We start from the raw sequence: 16417 nt of genomic DNA, 5'->3' as shown, positions 1-16417 counted from the left end.
GGAGAGATGAAATATTGAGAACGAATTCTTCACTGGGAGACTTGTAAGGGGCTGGGATATTATTCCCAGAGAAGAAGTGGCTGCCCCGTTCCATGTCAGGGACACCTTCCACTGTCCCAGCTTGCTCCAGGCACCGTCCAACCTGGCCTTTCTTGGACAGCTCTCCAGCAGAGGAAGAAAAGCTGGAACAGGGCCTGGCTGCAGCTTTCTTGGCAGGGGACACCCCACACCTGACGGTGCCTGGAGCAATCTGGGACAGTGAAGGTGTCCCTGTCTTGGAATGGGGCAGCCACTGCTTCTCTGGGAATAGCATCCCAGCCCCTTGCATCTCTCCCAGGGAAGAATTCCTTTCAAATGTCTCATCTATCCCTGCCCTGTGGCAGTGGAAAGACCTTCCCCCATTTCCCATCCTTTCAGGCCTTTCTACAAAGTCCGTCTCCTCCTTTATTCACATGTGTGCATATCCAACTCTCAGAGTTTATAATATTATTACCAACAGACAGCACAGGAGTTAAGGGTCAGTGATCTGCAACAGATGAATGTTGACTGTGAATTGGTGTGTTATTTTTAGCCTACATTAATTATCTGACTCCAAAAGGATGGTTTCACTTTCACTCTCTGCAGCCGTGAAAAGCTGGATTTCCAGGAATTACCCCACTGGCTCTGGAACAGAGGTGGGAACCCCACACCCACCAGAGAGCCAGGGCTATAAAAGGAGGGGCTGGGATGGGCTTCTTCCAGCCTGGGAGCTGCGGGGCCCGGAGGGAGAAGGTAGGGCATGGGGATGGGGACGGGGATGGGGGTGGGGATGGGGATGAGCTGCGGGGCTGGGAGCCAGGGTCAGCCGGGAGCGGGATCTTGTTGCTCTCCTGCCTCCTGTTCCCTGTGCTTTGCCAGGGCTGGGGAGACGGCAGGGCATGAGCAGAGGGGGCTGAGGGCAGCGGGCGAGCGCTGTGCGCTCCGAGCGTGGGCTGCAGGGAGCCGCCTTTGCTGGCACCGCTTTGGGGAGCTCGGGGGAGCCGTGTGCGCTGCGGGGGCTGAGCTGGGAGGGAGCAGAGGCCAGAGGTGGGGGTGGATGCCTGTGCTCCCCTAAAGGCAGGAGCAATGGGACTGATTCTGGGGGGGTTCCTGGCCCCGTGCTGGTCCTTCAGTACCAGGGCAGTTCCGTTGTGATGAGGGGAAGGCATGGGACATCCAGCTCTGTGCCCAAGCCCAGGAGGTCCCTTTTCTTCCCCATGCAGGGAGGGTGGAATTCTCCTCTCTTACACTCTAAGCATCACCACCCCGAGCACTCTGGTCCTGGGGACAGCCCCACAAAGTCAGCAGTGTTCCCAGAGCCCCTTTCCCTGGGCCATGGCTGCGGAAAACACTCTCGGGGGGCTGTTCCTGTGAAACGGGGTGCAGGCATTCCCATGACAGGTCCTGCTGCCAGCCTTGCTGCTTCCCTCCTTTGCTTCCAAGGAGGAACTTGGTCCCGAGTTATGCCCTGAATGTGCTCAGTGTCTCTCTGCAGGCACTGACAAGGTCGCATGGGGCTTTTCCCTATTCCTGCAGCACTGGGAAGCCGTGCAGGGACTGCCAAGGGTGCCTGGGGGCAGGTTCAGGGTGTGACTGAGATGGAGTTAATGTTGTCCAGAGCAGCCTCTGGCTCCTGAGAGCGAACCAGTCTTTGCAGTGCTCCAATGGGAGAGAATGTGGGAGACGACAGGGCTGGGACAAGTGGCTCAAGTGGACAAGCTCCAGCAGTGACTCTGACCCAGGAGTTCCATTCCTGAGCAGCCGTCCTGCACTGAGGCTCTGCTGCCCAGGGAGCAGCAGGACATGTTCCCACAGAAAACAATTGGTGTCTGAAATCCCACCTGTGCTCTGCCAGCACACCCAGTTTCCTCTGCTGCTGAACTGCCCTTATCTCAAGACAGCAGCTTTTCCTGTTTCTGCTGTCCCCATCCTGTCCCCATCCTGCTGGTGGGAGCACACGAGCTGCTGGGGGGGCTCAGTGCCTGCTGGAATCCAAGTCCAGCGCTGCTTCTCCCCCCTCTCCGGGGCCCTGAGCTTCCCCCCAGCAGCAGCTGCGTGATGTGGGCAGGGGTGGGACAGGGCCCTGCTGCCCCACTGGCAGTGCTGTTCCCCTGGCTCTGCCCCCTCCTCACCTTGTCTGCTGCCCCCAGAGCACAGATGTTCCCTGCACAGCCTCTCACCCATCAGCAGCCCCAAGCCCTTCTCCTCAGGTCTGCTCTCAATCCCTTCTCTTCCCAGCTTGTGTCTGGGCCTGGAATTGCCCCGACCCAGGGGAAGCACCTGCACTTGGCCTTGGTGACCTTCAGGGCCTTTGCTCTGTCCCACCTCTCCAGCAAGTCCAGCTTCCTTCTGGTGGGGGAACGTGGATGTAGGTCCCAGGTGAAACCCTGCTCTGGTCACCTCCCCAGAAGAGCCCTGAGGAGTCTTTGTTGCCTGGGCAGTTGCCAGTGGATGCGAAGGTTTGGCCTCCAGTGCTCCCTGGAATGAATCTGCCATGCTCATGGGTTGCCTTCTCCTGTTCTTCTCCTTTAGGATTTCGGGCCATTCCTTCCTGCTGCTCTTCCTCCTGAGTTCCCAAGGGGTTCCCATCTTCTTCTCCACACCCACCGTGTACCCCAGGCCTGCCCCTGGTGCTGTGCTGTGTCCCCTGAGCTGGGGCCTCGGCTGCCGGTGTCTGCTGGGAAGCCAAGGCTGGGAGCAACAGGAGCATCTGCTGTGAGGTGGGTGAGGGGAATCAGAGCCTATAGCCCTTGCTCACGTTGCCCACATCTGCAGGGATTCCCTGCACAGGGAAAGCTGCCTCTGAAGGCTCTGGAAGGAGCTGGAAGGTGCAGGAGCCTTTGGATGTATTGGACCTGAGTCTAATCCCCTTAGATCAGTTCCTGTGCTGATGTCAATGTTGTGGCCTTGGTGGGACAAGCTGAATACTCAGACAGATTTTTTGCAAGGAATAAATCTGTCCAGTATCCAAATGAACTGAGACTGGGACAATTCTTGGAGTTGTGTGAATAAGTCAAAACCCCAAAAGTTTAAAGGCAGGTGCCCAGTTGAAGGTTTGCAGGCACTTTTCCTCCTGTCACCAGACATTTTGAACTTGGTGGCTCTGTGGTGGCTGAAGCCAAGACTGCCACCAAAGGGCACCTGCCTGATGAGACTCTCTGTGCTAATGAGCAGCAGATCACAGAGGGCACCTCTCTGAGCTGGGTCCCAGCATCTCCAGTCTCTCCTGATGAGCCACCAGGATGTCCCAGGCACAGCTGTGGGCAGGGACAAGGTGGATTTTCCCCCTGCACTGGGGTGGGCCCCTGAGGGTGCCAGGAAGCAGCTCCTGGGAAGAGGCCGGAGAGGGGCGAGGGAGGGGCTGCGCTGGCAGCTGGAGCAGGAGCACAGCTCAGAGCCCCTGGGGGGCATGGGGGGAGCATGTCTGGGGAGTGTGGGGTGCCATGGGGGGAGTGTGTGAGCGCTGCCTCCGGGTGCTGGGAGCAGCAGGCTGGGCCAGGCAGCGAGCAGGGCAGAGGGTGCAGGATGCAGGCAGGGCTGTTGGATGGGCAGAGGGGCTGTGCCAGTGCTCCAGGGAGCCAGGAATGGCCCCGGCTGTCGGCACTTGTGGATGGAGGAGTTGTGCTGGGAGGATGTGGGTGATGGTGAAGGCAGCACCTTGTCCAGGGTAGGTTGTGTGGCTGAGTGGGTCTCGGTGCCTATGTTTTTGTCTGTGTGTGGGCTGATCTATGTGTGTCAGTGTGTCGGTGCAGTCTCTGCGATACAGACTCAGCTTCAGGGTTGATCCTGCAAACAGGAAAGCAACAGGCACATCCAGGGTGATGGGAAGGAGACCCTGGCTCTTGTGCCATCCCAGGCTGGGCACCAGTAGCTGGGTGAGAGCATTCCCCAGGGCTGCAGGTGCTGCAGAGCCTCTGTCAGGAGCCCAGGACCTCTGACAACACCTTAGGGAAAGTCTCTGTTCTTCCTCCACAGCCATGGCTTCACAGGAGGACACACAGGAGGGAGATGAAAAGACACAGCTCCTGGCAGTGGCACTCCAGAAGGAAGGGCTGGATGCTCAATACTGGCTGCCCAAAGTGACCCAGATCCTGGGAATCAAGTGCAGAGAAGCCCTGCAACATGTGGAATACGAAGACTACCTCAAGCTGGAGTGCAAAGTTCAGCATCCCTGGGAGAAAAAGGCACTTCTTAAATTCTTGAAAATAACAAATGACAAAATAACCATTAAAGAGGTGCAGAAGGAGTACTTGGAGGAAAAAAAGCAAAGCCAAGAAGTGGCCAAACAAGCCCTGAATGATTTGACAGAAATGCTCAACAGCTGCAGGCACAGCCAGGATGCTCTGAGGGAGAAAGCAGAGACTCTGTGGCAAGCCATGGAGATTCCCAAAGAGTTCTGGCCAGCACCAAAGAAACCCTTGGCAGATATGCTGGAGAGCATCCAGAAGCAGCTGGAGCAGCAGGAGCTGTCAGCAGGCAGGAAGGGGAACATCCCTGACACGGAGATGCTGAGGCGGGCATCAGGGGGACTGGCCCTGCAGGGCATCTACAGAACCAGCAGACCTGAAGATGTGCTGGCAATGCGAGAGCAGCTCCTCAGGGTTCCTGATGGATTCCAGCTCGCCGGTCCAGTGCAAGGATCGCTGCTTGAGACAAAGGAGTTCTCCTCCTCTGCAGCAGAATCCACGTTCACCAAGTCCATGGAGCAGCTGGGCTTCAGCATGAGTATTTCTGCCAAAGCTCTCTTCTGGAGGCTCCTTCCAATAGGAAGTATAGATCACAGCAACTCCTCACAATCACAGGACACCCAACAGTCCCGCTCTGAGCAGAGCTACTTTTGCATCACCAAGTACCAGTACATCCCTCTGGCCTCCTGCTACTTCCAAACGCATCAGCTTTGCCTCTCGGATGCGGCTCTGCGGGAGCTGCAAGACATGGAACAGCTTTTGAGCTTCAGCTGGGAAGAAGACAACCCCACCTTGGTGAAGATGTGTGAGAGCTTCTTCAGCAGGTTTGGGTCCCACATAAACCAGGGTCCCCTCCACTTTGGGGGGATATTCTGGTGGAAGGCGTCTACAGAAGGATTCCAAGCCGAGCAGCGGGAAGAGGTAAAAAAACAAACCTCTAAAGCACTGAACAGCTTTGTCAGGAAGAGCTATGGTGACTTCCTGGTAAGTGCTGCAGGGGCCCTGGATGTTTCCAAATCCAGCTCACAAGCTTCTGTCAAAGGAAGAGCCAGAGAGAGTTCCCATTCAGAAATTCAGCTCTACGTGGCCAACACAGGAGGCCCAGCAGACACATCTTCCCTTCCCCAGTGGAAAACGGGGCTCGTGTCTGATAACACAACGTGGTGCGTTATCGACCGTGGCTTTCAGCTGATCCCAGTGTGGGATGTCATCCTGTGCAATCACTGTGGGGATTTTAAATCCGTAGATCAGATGAGCAGAGCCCTCAAAGCTGCATACAAAGTGCTCACAAATGAGAGCGTTGGCACCATTTTTAGAGATGAATTGAGCAGTGCAGTGCAAGAGGCCAGAGATTTCATGGGGACTGTGAAGGCCTGGGAGGTGACAAAAGTGGATGAAAAGAAGCTGCTCATGCTGATGGAGCTAAAAGATGATCTGAGTGCAAAAACCAGGAATTCCAGTGTGTGGATCAACGTGTGCCTGTCGGACAAAGCCCTGCAGGACTTCCTGGTGAACACCGTGCAGAGGTGCCAGGAATCACCTCTAGAAAACACCACCTTTGTCAAGGTGCTGTTAGGGAATCTCCTGAATCCTCATATCCACTATGTCAAGGACTTCCCTGAGGCTTCCTTCATTATGCAATGGGTCTTCCAGACTGAGCACCCGCTTCTCAGATCTCCTAAAGTCTCTGAGCTTCAAGAGCTCATCAAAACACTGCAGCAAATGAAGGAGCATATCCATGCACCAGGAAGCTCTGCTTCTGATGTTCATGTAGCAAAGATAGAAGCCACCCAGACCAGCAGCCTGGCTATTTATTCCTTACTCCAGTCTCTCCAGGAACAGGCTCAGAAGGACATGGAGCTGTTGGTGCTCTTGATTGTGACCAGCATAGGGTACCAGGTGGAAAGCAGCACTTTTCAGCACCTCCTTGGACACGCAGAAATTCAGTACATGGCCAAGGAAATGGAAATGGCACATGCGGAGTACGTGAACTTGAAGGAGCAAGATGCCGACAGAGCTGAGGCCTTCCTCCTGCTGACAGGTCTGACTGTGACACCCGAAAGTCAAAAGCTGTCCCCTGAGCAGAAGAGGGAGCGTTTAGTTTTCATGGAAGATCACATGAAAGGCTTGTGGTCCCCACGGATAAAGAATCTCCTCCAAAAGCACAGTGGAGATGAAGACTGGGAGAGGCTGGAACAGGACTTGAACTCCTTGATCAGTGGTTGCTTGGATGAGAAATGGGATGAACAGAGGATGCAGAACATACTCAGAAATGTGGAAGACACTTTTCCAACACCTGAAGCCCCCAGTCAGTCCCAGTCCAAGTCAGACAGCAGCAAGTCCAAAGAAAATGAAGCCATTTCAAACCAGGTGTTCCTCCAGCTGCTCAAGCGCCTTGGACTGGAAAGTCACTATCCAAGGAAAATGGGGATGGGAGATTTCCTCACCATCTGCAAGACATCTCTGCAGGACAGCCAACCCAGCCAGGACAAGGAACTGCCATTTTACTTCTTGCAAAAGCTGTTAACTGTGGATTACCAGGTGAGGTGCTTGACTTGCTGGGATGACAGCAACCCTTGCCTTGCAACCATGCCACAAAGCAGAGAGCAAGAGAACCGACAGTCATATTCCATTGAGCAGTTTTTAGGTGATTCGGATGGAGCCTCCCCTGAACCTGAAAGGAAGGACAGCCATGTGCACCCTATGGACCTGCAGATGGCCATTTTCCATTGTGCTGATGACTTCCTGAGACAGACCCTGGCAACCAAGCTGGCGTTCTGCCAACTGGCGCTGCCTCTGCTGGTGCCCAACCCAAGCACTTCACGCATTGAGTTCCCACTCTACGCCCTCAGCCAAATCCAAAGGAGCTGGAAAGAGGTGGAGAAGTCAGGAAATCAGGCCCACACAAAGAGTTACAACAACAAACTCATCTTTCAGGCACACACACCCATTGTGTCCTTCATCCGCATTGGCAGCTCGGCCTCCTCTTCCAAGTCCCAGCTCCTGAATGGTCTGCTGAGCAAACACAAACACGACACTTTCTTCCATCGCCACTGCAGAGGCAGCACCAGAGAGCGTTCGCTGATGGAAGGGGTGGTGGAGATTGCCTGGTACTGCCCCCGTGGAAACCCGGATGACACCTTTGAGCGCTGTGTGGCTTTCTGTAACCTGCATGGAGACGCCAGGGATCACGGAGCACAGCTGCAGTTCCTGAAGGAGATATCTGCTGTCAATGTGGCTCTTGTGCCCAATTGGGAGCACATGGACAACAGGGGTAAAAAGCTTCTGGAGGACCTGTGGCAGTCACAAAGGCCTTTGCTTTGTCTTCTCACGGAAAAAGAGAACGTTGCAGCTGGACAAGCCAGCAAAAACATAAAAATAGGGATCAAGAACAGAAACGAAGCAGAACTGATGGATCAACTGACCAAGACAATTGGAAATCTCCTGGAAGGTTCTAATCCATGTTTTAGCCTGGAGGCCTGCGTGGACAAAGCTCGCCAGAACGGATTCGTAGTGGATGCAGATCAAGATGCGTGTGTGACAGCTAAAGGAAAGGCAAAGGAGCTGGTGGAGCTTCTGAAGAAAGAGAAGCTGTCTGAGATCAAATCCCAGCTGCTGCCACTTCAAGGAAAACTGTGGCACCAGTGGTGCCAAAAGGACAAAGAACTCACTCGCTTGCAGGAGAAGGGGAACAAGAGTGTTGAGCATCATCGGAGCCAAATTGAATATGAGAAGTCAGAACTAAGAAGGAAGCAACTTGAGCAAGCTTTCCCCCTCAACACACTGATGAATTCGTTCCTTGGCTTTCTCCAGGCTCAGCCAGCAGATACCAAGAAATACTTCCTGCACTGGATGAAGGTCTTTATGGATGAGCTGTCTTGTGGTCGCCTTGAAGAACTGAGGAGAGACTATCACAAGTTATGGTCTGAAAACCTGACCGAAAAAAAAAACCAGGAACAAACTCGTGTGAAGAATTTGATGAATCAGCTGGATTCCATTTCTGATGTACTCAACAATTCATCCATCGGCCTGGAGCACCTTCTGAGGGAAGCAGGGCAGATTTATGAAGCTCTGCAATTAATAAAATCCAAGAAAGACAATTTTGTCAAACTGCCAGAAATTGCAGCAGAGCTGATGGTTTCAGGTTATCCCATGGAGCTGATGGATGGGGATGCTTCTTACCTGCCCTTGCACTGGGTGGGAGCAATCTTTGACAGCTTAATTGAGAGGCTGGGGGACAAACGAGTGTTTGTGCTCTCCGTGCTCGGCATCCAGAGCACAGGCAAGTCCACCCTGCTGAATGCCATGTTTGGTCTGCAGTTCAACGTCAGCGCAGGGAGATGCACCCGCGGAGCCTTCATGCAGCTCATCCCAGTGGGCGAGGAGCTGCAGCAAGACTTGGGCTTTGATTTTGTGCTGGTGGTTGACACAGAGGGACTTCGTGCCATCCAGACGGCAAATAAGCAGTCCCTGAACCATGACAACGAGCTGGCCACCTTTGTCATTGGTGTTGGCAACATGACAATGATCAATATCTTTGGAGAAAATCCATCAGAAATGCAAGATGTTCTCCAGATCGCTGTGCAGGCTTTCCTGAGGATGAAGCAAGTCAATCTTTCCCCAAGCTGCCTCTTTGTCCACCAAAATGTGGGAGAAGCAACTGCCAAGGAGCAGAACAAGGAAGCACAAAGGCATTTCCAGGAAAAGCTGGATGAAATGACTGTGGTAGCTGCTCAGCAGGAATTCTGCGATGTCTCCTCCTTCAGCGATGTCATTGGCTTTGATGTGAACACCCACATTCACTACTTTGCTCACCTGTGGGTAGGAGACCCCCCAATGGCACCACCCAACCCCACCTATAGCCACAATGTCCAGCAACTCAAGAGCAAAATCCTCCAGTCTGCCAAGAAGCAGTCACAGGGCAGCATTTTGAGGCTCTCGAGCCTGAAAGGTCGTATTGGTGACCTTTGGAATGCTTTGCTGAATGAAAACTTTGTGTTCAGCTTCAAGAATTCCCTGGAGATTGCTGTGTACAGGAGACTGGAAACTGCCTTTAGTCAGTGGACCTGGAGGCTGAGGAGTCACATCTTAGATGTACAGATGAGACTGGACAAAAAAATTCGGAATGGGGAGATGCAGAATGTCACCAGACAGCACCTTGAAGGGGAAGTGCAAAAGACAAGTGATGCCATTGAGAAAGAAGTGGAAAAGTATTTCAGGGAAGACAAAGACCGTGCGACACTGGTCCAGTGGAAATCAAACACAGAGCTGAAGCTGAAAGAACTGAAAGAGACTCTTCTTCATGAAACAAAAAAGAAATGTGAGAATCTCATTGAGCTACAGAAGGAGCAGAGGAAACTGGATGCCAGGAAGTTGCACTATGAAGATGAGCTCCTGAGAAGGAGTCGGGAGCTGGCTGTGAGTCTGAAAGGGAAGAGCCTCAGTGAGAGAGAACTGAAGGACAACTTCACTCTTGTCTGGACCCAGTGGATTACGGAAGTCTCCCGTGCTGCTCGTCCTCCAGAACAGGTGAATATCGAGAAAGAAATTGAAGATGTCCTTCTAGAGCACTTTAAGGAGCCAGGTTTCCATGCACGGATCAGGTCATTTCCCAGAGGCAGAGGGTTTTCTTTTGATCCAGAGAAACACATAATGAAGAAAAAGTATTTGGGCTATATCTCAGATCCCAGGAGCATTTCCAATGCTGATGTGATCAACTTTCAGCACATCACTGGCAACATCATAGCATGTGTGAAGGCAAACATTGCTAAGAAGGAAGAGGAGAAACGCGATTACAATAGAAATTTTATTCATGAAATACTCAATGAAGTACAGAAAGGTGTCACCTCTGCCTCCAGCAATGCAACTCGTACTTTTAACAGAGATTATAGCATGGATTTGTCTCTGTATCTGTGTACAATGGCAGCAGAAAGGTTTAAAGCCATGCATGAAGCATTCCAAATGGCAAATGACCCAGCTGTGTACCTGAGCAGCAAGAGAGAAGATTTCTTCCAATGTTTCCAGATTTCCTGCCAAGGAGCCACTTCTGTCACAACTTTTGCTGCCTCTCTTTGTGACAAGATTGAACCAGCTCTTAGCAGGGCAGCCTATGACAGGACAGCTATAGGCATCGCTGATTACATGAAGGGCAAATTCCCAGATTTCCAGGGCAGCAGAGCCAATCTGGAAGTTTGCATCCTGAGATACCTGGCAGAACAGGAAAATTTTGAGTATTTCAAATGTTACCTTAAGCGTCCAGAGGAATTTTTTCAGAAATACATTGGAATACAAGTTCAGAGTTACTGTTTAGATGGGAGCAGAAGGCTGAGGAAGTTTTTAGAGGACTCCTTTAATAATCTCTATCGAAATATCCTGTCAGCTATTTCTTCATCAACTCAAGCTGTCAAAGACAGAAAAGACAGACAAGACAAAGTCTGTCTTTGGCTGGATGAATTTTGCAGGGAACTGACAGAGGTGATCAACTTGCCCAGAAGTGACCTGAAGGGCATCGAGCACCAGGAGGTCACAGACATTGAGTTCCTGAGCAGTGCCATGGCACAACGTCTTAATTACCTGAGGGACAGGCTCATGGAAGAGTTTGATGATGCTGACCTGAGCTCATTTTCATGGCAGCCTCACACCATCCTGGCAGAGCATTTTTCAGGGTGCTGGGCACAGTGTCCCTTTTGTGGGGCTGTCTGCACAAACACAATGCGGAATCACGATGGAGACCATCAGGTGGTCTTCCACCGCCCACGAGCTTTAATGGGAACCACGTGGCATGGCACAAATGACCTGGTCATTGATATTTGTTCCAGCCTTGTTACAAGTAATCTCAAATTCAGGTTTGATAATGGCAAATGGATCCCCTACAAGAGATACCGTACTGCTGGACCTCCTATTTCCACTTGGAACATTCTTCCTGATTCATCCATGCAGGCGTACTGGAAATGGTTTGTGTCTCATTTCAGGACACAGCTGGAAGCTTTGTACAATGGGAAATTTCAGGGCAAAGGAGAAATCCCTGAGGCATGGGGGAGAATTACCAAGCAGGAAGCACTGTCTGAGCTGGAGAAGCGTTAGGCCACATCCATGGGGAGGAAGAACCACAACAGCTTTGCAATTTATGAGAACTTTGTACCAGGCTCTCCAGAAAATGCAGTTACAATGATGATATTCTGAAGTCCAGCAAAGACAATGGTATCCAATTGCTCCCAAATTTGGTGAAATAAGGTGCATTATTGCATCCACCACTCAGCAACTCCCTTGCTTCATGAAAAAGCCAGAATCCTCTTGTCTGTTTGCCATAAACATCTCCCTTGGCTTTGTCCTAGAGGCAAACCAAACCCACTCCTTGGGACAATCACCTCGTGGCCATCCTGAGCCCAGGGGCAGGGATGGGGCAAAGGGCAGCACTCAAAGCACCTCTTGGATCAGCTGCTGTGAGACAAGAAGGGACAGTGCCCCAAAGGCAGTTTTCCTGCACCAAGGAGGTGTCCTGCTCGGAGAAAGGCCTGCAGGGTCTGAGGGGAGCTCCACGCTGGCTGCAAGCTGGGCTGCTTGGCTTTTGGGTGCCATCCTTCCCTCCCTAACTGCAGCCTTCAGGATCAACTGAGGCTGTTCTTCCAGCAGGAGCTGTTGTGCCTGCAGGCTCAGGAGAGCAGTGACACGACTGCCCCAGGCTCAGGCAGTGCTTTCACTCCCTGTCTCAGGGGTGCTGTGTCTCCATCCAGGGCAGCTGCTCCTGCTCAGGTGCCTGGGGCTGCTGCCCTTCCCTCCAGCCCTCAGCCCCAGCAGGAGCTGCTCCTAACCTTGGCCTCTCTGCTGAACAAAAGCCTTTGGCATGGCCCATGTGGAGAATCCTGTCTGCCAGCATCTTCTGCAGATGGAGAGGAGAGTTGACAATAACCAGAAAAGACCCTTTGTTTGAAAATAATTTTTGCATCATGTATGAGATATATGAATATGCAATAGGCTATTGCTTTTAAGGAATAATCCTTTGTTAGCAAGGTGGGCTTTTGCTTGGCAAAAGGAGTAAAACGCACCCAGATGTCTGTAACTCTTTCCTTTTTATGGTCTTCTATTGTCCTATTCTGATTGTCCAAATGCTTGTTGCTCTAGTTTTTTATAATAATTTTCATAGCAATTTTATTACTAATAAACCTTTACAATTTTAAAACAAGTGATTGCAGGTTTTCCTACCCTGCTAATAAAGGAGTTGATTTGGACTGCTCTGTGTCTCCTTTGTGTTCAGGGGAGCCACAGCTCTGTGTGCTGCAGACAGGCAGGGGACCGGGGGTGGCACTGGGGAAGGGGGTGGGACAGCAGAGGCTCTGCTCCATTCAGGGTCTCTGCTCCAGGAGCAGCTTCACTGTCTGCAGGGACAGTGAGAGGGTAGGAAGCCCCAAACCACAATGTCCAGGGAAACCAATGTCAGTGGCAGGTGCCAAGGGAGGCAGGGCTGGGAACCAAGCCTGGCCTGTCTCACACAGGGAGTGCTGAGAAGGTGGATCCCAGCGAGGTTCTGTGCTCTGGAGCTGCTCAGCTGGGAACCTGCAGAATAAAAGGGGAATGGGCCCAAACCTTGCCAAGCCCAGCCCTGGCCAAGCAGACCCAGAGCCGGTGACAGGAGCCAGAGCTGGGCCATGTGAGCGTGTGCTGCACAGGTGAGTGCCAGGGACTGGGGACACCTGGCCTTGCTGTGTTGCTGCCATGGTCTGTAAGAAATAATGATGTAGTCATTGCCCTTCACTGTCATATTGGCTTTTCCAAATTATTTTGGTATAGTACAGTTTGTAATCACTTTTTAACCGCTTTTTGTACAGTCTAATTTGTCAGCCTTTTTACCATAATCCCGGTGTAGATTATATATCTTTGTGTGATAAATATACTTTAGGCTCCTGCAAACTACTAAAATAGAGATTATTTGATGTTTATTATCACATTAAGTGTTGCAGAAGTGTCACAGTGGTCACAAGGGTTGCAGGATGAAGAGAGAGGCGAGAATGTTGACCTAATGTTCAGAAGGCTTGATTTATTATTTTATGATATATATTACATTATGACTATACTAAAAAGAATAGAGGGAAAAGTTCTCAGAAGGCTAGCTAAGCTAAGAATAGAAAAGGAATCAAGAACAAAGGTCTGTGTCCCAGCAGAGAGTGAGACCCAGCTCTACTGTGAGTGGCCAGTAAATCCAAACATCCACCAGAGACCAATCACGGATCCACCTGTTGCATTCCACACCAACATATAACCATTGTTTACATTTTGTTGCTGAGGCCACAGCTTCTGAGAAGAGGGGAAAATCCCAAAGAAAGGATTTTTATGAAAAGATGTCGGTGACACTGAAGTAGCTACTGGTTTTTATTTTTTTTGTGTAACTAACTGACAGTGGTGAGAATAACTCAGATAACAGTGTGAAACAGATAACATTGATTTCATGTACTTGTGGAGTATCTTATCCATATGATAAGATACCACTGAAAAGAACCAGACTATCAAGAACTGTCAAACCATGGAACAGGGTGTCTGGTGAGGAAATAAAATAAAAATTTCATCTGCTGATACTGGCACATACTTTAAGAAGATGTGTCAAGTGCTGTACCAAGCAAAAGAATTCCTGGAACATGTAAACTCAAAGGAATGTTTGAATATGTATAATCTTCATGGAGATGCATTTGAGCAATATAATGAAAAAGTATATATGAAAATTGTTTTCAGTTAACTGGTGTGCTTTTGGGATCCTATTACAGCGACCTGATGAGGTCTTCATGGTGAGAGAGAAGGACGAGAATCTTAGTTCATGATCAGAAGGCTAGATTTATTGATATATGATATATAATACATTATTACTATACTAAAAAGAATAAGGAGAGAAGTTGCAGAGGCTGCTAAGCTAAGAATAGAATATTAAAGAATGAATAACAAAGTTCTGTATCCAGGGAGTCTGTCCCCGAGCTTGGTTCTGTGATTGGCCCTCAATTGTAAACACGGAACATGATCCAATCACAGGAGCACTTGCTACATTTCACAGCAGCTGATAACAATTGTTTACATTCTTCCTCTGGGGCCTTTGCTTCCCAGAAGATGCACAAATCCCAAAGAAAGGATTTCTGTGAAAAAATCTCTGCGACATCTCACCTTTCTAAATTGTAGAAATGAAAAGAAAAATGCTGATGTGAAATGAACAGGAAATTTCTTCACCTGTAACATATACAATACTAACAAATCACTAAAACAATCCTACAATCTAAGAAAATGCAAAAAACAATGCAAAGAAAGTTCAAGTCCAAGCCGCTGAGTTTCAGGAACAGTCCATGAGCTGAAGTTGTTTCTCTTGGGATATCTGAGAATCCTTTTTGGTCCTGAAAACAGACTTCTGCAAAAGTCCCATCAATAGTTATCACAAACCATTGACAGTCTTACAACAATTTCAAACAATGTGAACAACTTTTAGAATGTCCTTTTCTGGCCCGTCAGTCCTTCAGGGCTTCAGAGCTGCTGCTTCAGTGCTTCAGAGCTGCTGCCCGCTATTTTCAATCTTTTTTATTTAATTTTTTTTTTTTTTTTGATGGAAAAGGAAAAGAGCAGCAGCCGAGCAGAGCAGTGCCAGAGAAGGTAAGGCCCTGGGGGCCCTGGCCCATGATGGACCAGGAACCGCAAAACTGGCCCACAAAGAGGGGCCAGGACCAGTAGGAGAAACCACAACTCCCAGAAACATCAAGAGGCCAAGCAGTGGGCCCGGCCCAGGAACTTCCTGAGCCCAACGGCCCAGGCCAAACCCATGAGGCAGGCTCTGCATTCCCACAGGCCTGCACTCTGCTGCCAGTACAATGGCAGCACGGGTGGTGACACGCTTCCTTTTCCCAAAACCACTGAGGCATGCCAGCAGCAGGGAAATAGAAGCCTTCCCCAGAAATCCCATCTGGGGTCTGGAGATGTTTGTTTCCCACAGCAAACCAGCTATGGTCTCCTCATCTGTGCCCTCTTCCCCTGCAATGCAAATAATGCATCGGGTTTGTCTCTCATCCACCACATGGCTTCATCCCCACCCCCTCCGGGCTGGGGATCAGAGGCAGAGCTCTTGGGATGCACCCACCCCCCGCCACTAGGGCACAAGAGAGGCAGCAGAGATGGCAGCCTCCATGGGACAATCCCTGAAAAAACACCCCCCAACCCGCCGAGAATGCTGATCTTGAAAGCAGGCAGCCGGACTGCCCCCACAGTCAGCTGGCAAGCAGCGCCCGCTTCACGGAAAGGGAGACCAGCCTCCGAGACCGCTGCTACAGAGGCAACTGGACCAGTATGGTCCGAGCTCGAACAAGCCGCTGGTTCCAGGGCAGTCTCTGACGCCGACACGGAGGACAGAGTCTCCGACAGTGGCAGAACTGCTGGGGCAGCCTGTGAAGGCAGCGGGGGGCAAGCCAGAATCGGGGAGGGAATCACGCTAGATGTAGGAGCAGCCGCGGGCTGCTCCAAGGTTCCCGCAGGTTCGGCGCCATCTTCAAGACCATCCTGAACAGGGACCATCTCGGCTTGAGGCGGTGAGGAGGCCGATGGAAGCGTAGGGGGGGACAACGGGGCTGCAGAGGACTCGTCCGCTGAGCCGAAAGCTGGAGACGCGTCGTCGTCGCCTAGCAACTCAAGCACAGGAAGTGCTGCTCCTGCATTCTTAGACACAGGCGCTGGCAGGGGCGGGGAGGCCTGTGAAGCCGTGGGCGGGACCGCCTGGAGAGGCGGGGACTGGATCACGCAGAGAGGCGGCGCTGGCTCCAGAGAAAGAGTAAAAAAACCTTCTTCGCGCGGCAAAGTTTCACCCCCCCTGCCGAGAAGCAGGGGGGACTGGGAAGCAGAATCTCATCCCCCACTGGGTCTTCTCCCACTGGGGATGGTGGAAACGGGGTCTGCCCATAGCAGTTAGAAATCCATGGAAAAACAGCTGCTCTCCTTTTCAAAACTGGGAAGAGCTTTATAAATGCTGGGTATACAGGAGGCAGAAGACGTCCCTGACTGTAGACAAAATAAAATATGGAATTCATGCACTCCCAGACGAAAACATCCAAAGCATATAGGGCATTAGTAAAGAACCCAAAAAGCTTTCCCATCGAAAGAACTCATAGAGATCTTTTTCTGACAGAAAAAAATCATCTTCTCTACACCATTCTTGCCAGAGGGCAATAAGGTTCTCCTCTGAAGGAGAAAAACGAACC

General features: G+C 51.1%; 1 protein-coding gene across 1 annotated transcript; it reads left to right on the top strand.

The window, feature by feature from the left end:
* The first annotated feature begins 2570 nt into the window (after positions 1–2570).
* Positions 2571–12339, top strand: LOC134416530 (interferon-induced very large GTPase 1-like). Its single transcript, XM_063153252.1, has 2 exons — positions 2571–2738; positions 3994–12339. The coding sequence occupies exon 2, from the start codon at positions 3996–3998 to the stop codon at positions 11286–11288; it is 7293 nt and encodes a 2430-aa protein (XP_063009322.1). The 5' UTR covers positions 2571–2738; positions 3994–3995; the 3' UTR covers positions 11289–12339.
* The last annotated feature ends 4078 nt before the right edge of the window (positions 12340–16417 follow it).

The sequence above is a fragment of the Melospiza melodia genome, chromosome 3 (genome assembly GCF_035770615.1).
Source record: "Melospiza melodia melodia isolate bMelMel2 chromosome 3, bMelMel2.pri, whole genome shotgun sequence".
In the NCBI taxonomy this organism is placed as follows: Eukaryota; Metazoa; Chordata; class Aves; order Passeriformes; family Passerellidae; genus Melospiza; species Melospiza melodia.
The sequence above is the reverse complement of the archived record's forward strand: the minus strand, read 5'-3'. Positions and strand labels throughout refer to the sequence as shown.

What these genes read in the sequence shown, in the direction of transcription:
- LOC134416530 (XM_063153252.1), top strand. Translation starts at nt 3,996, where the DNA reads ATGGCTTCACAGGAGGACACACAGGAGGGAGATGAAAAGACACAGCTC.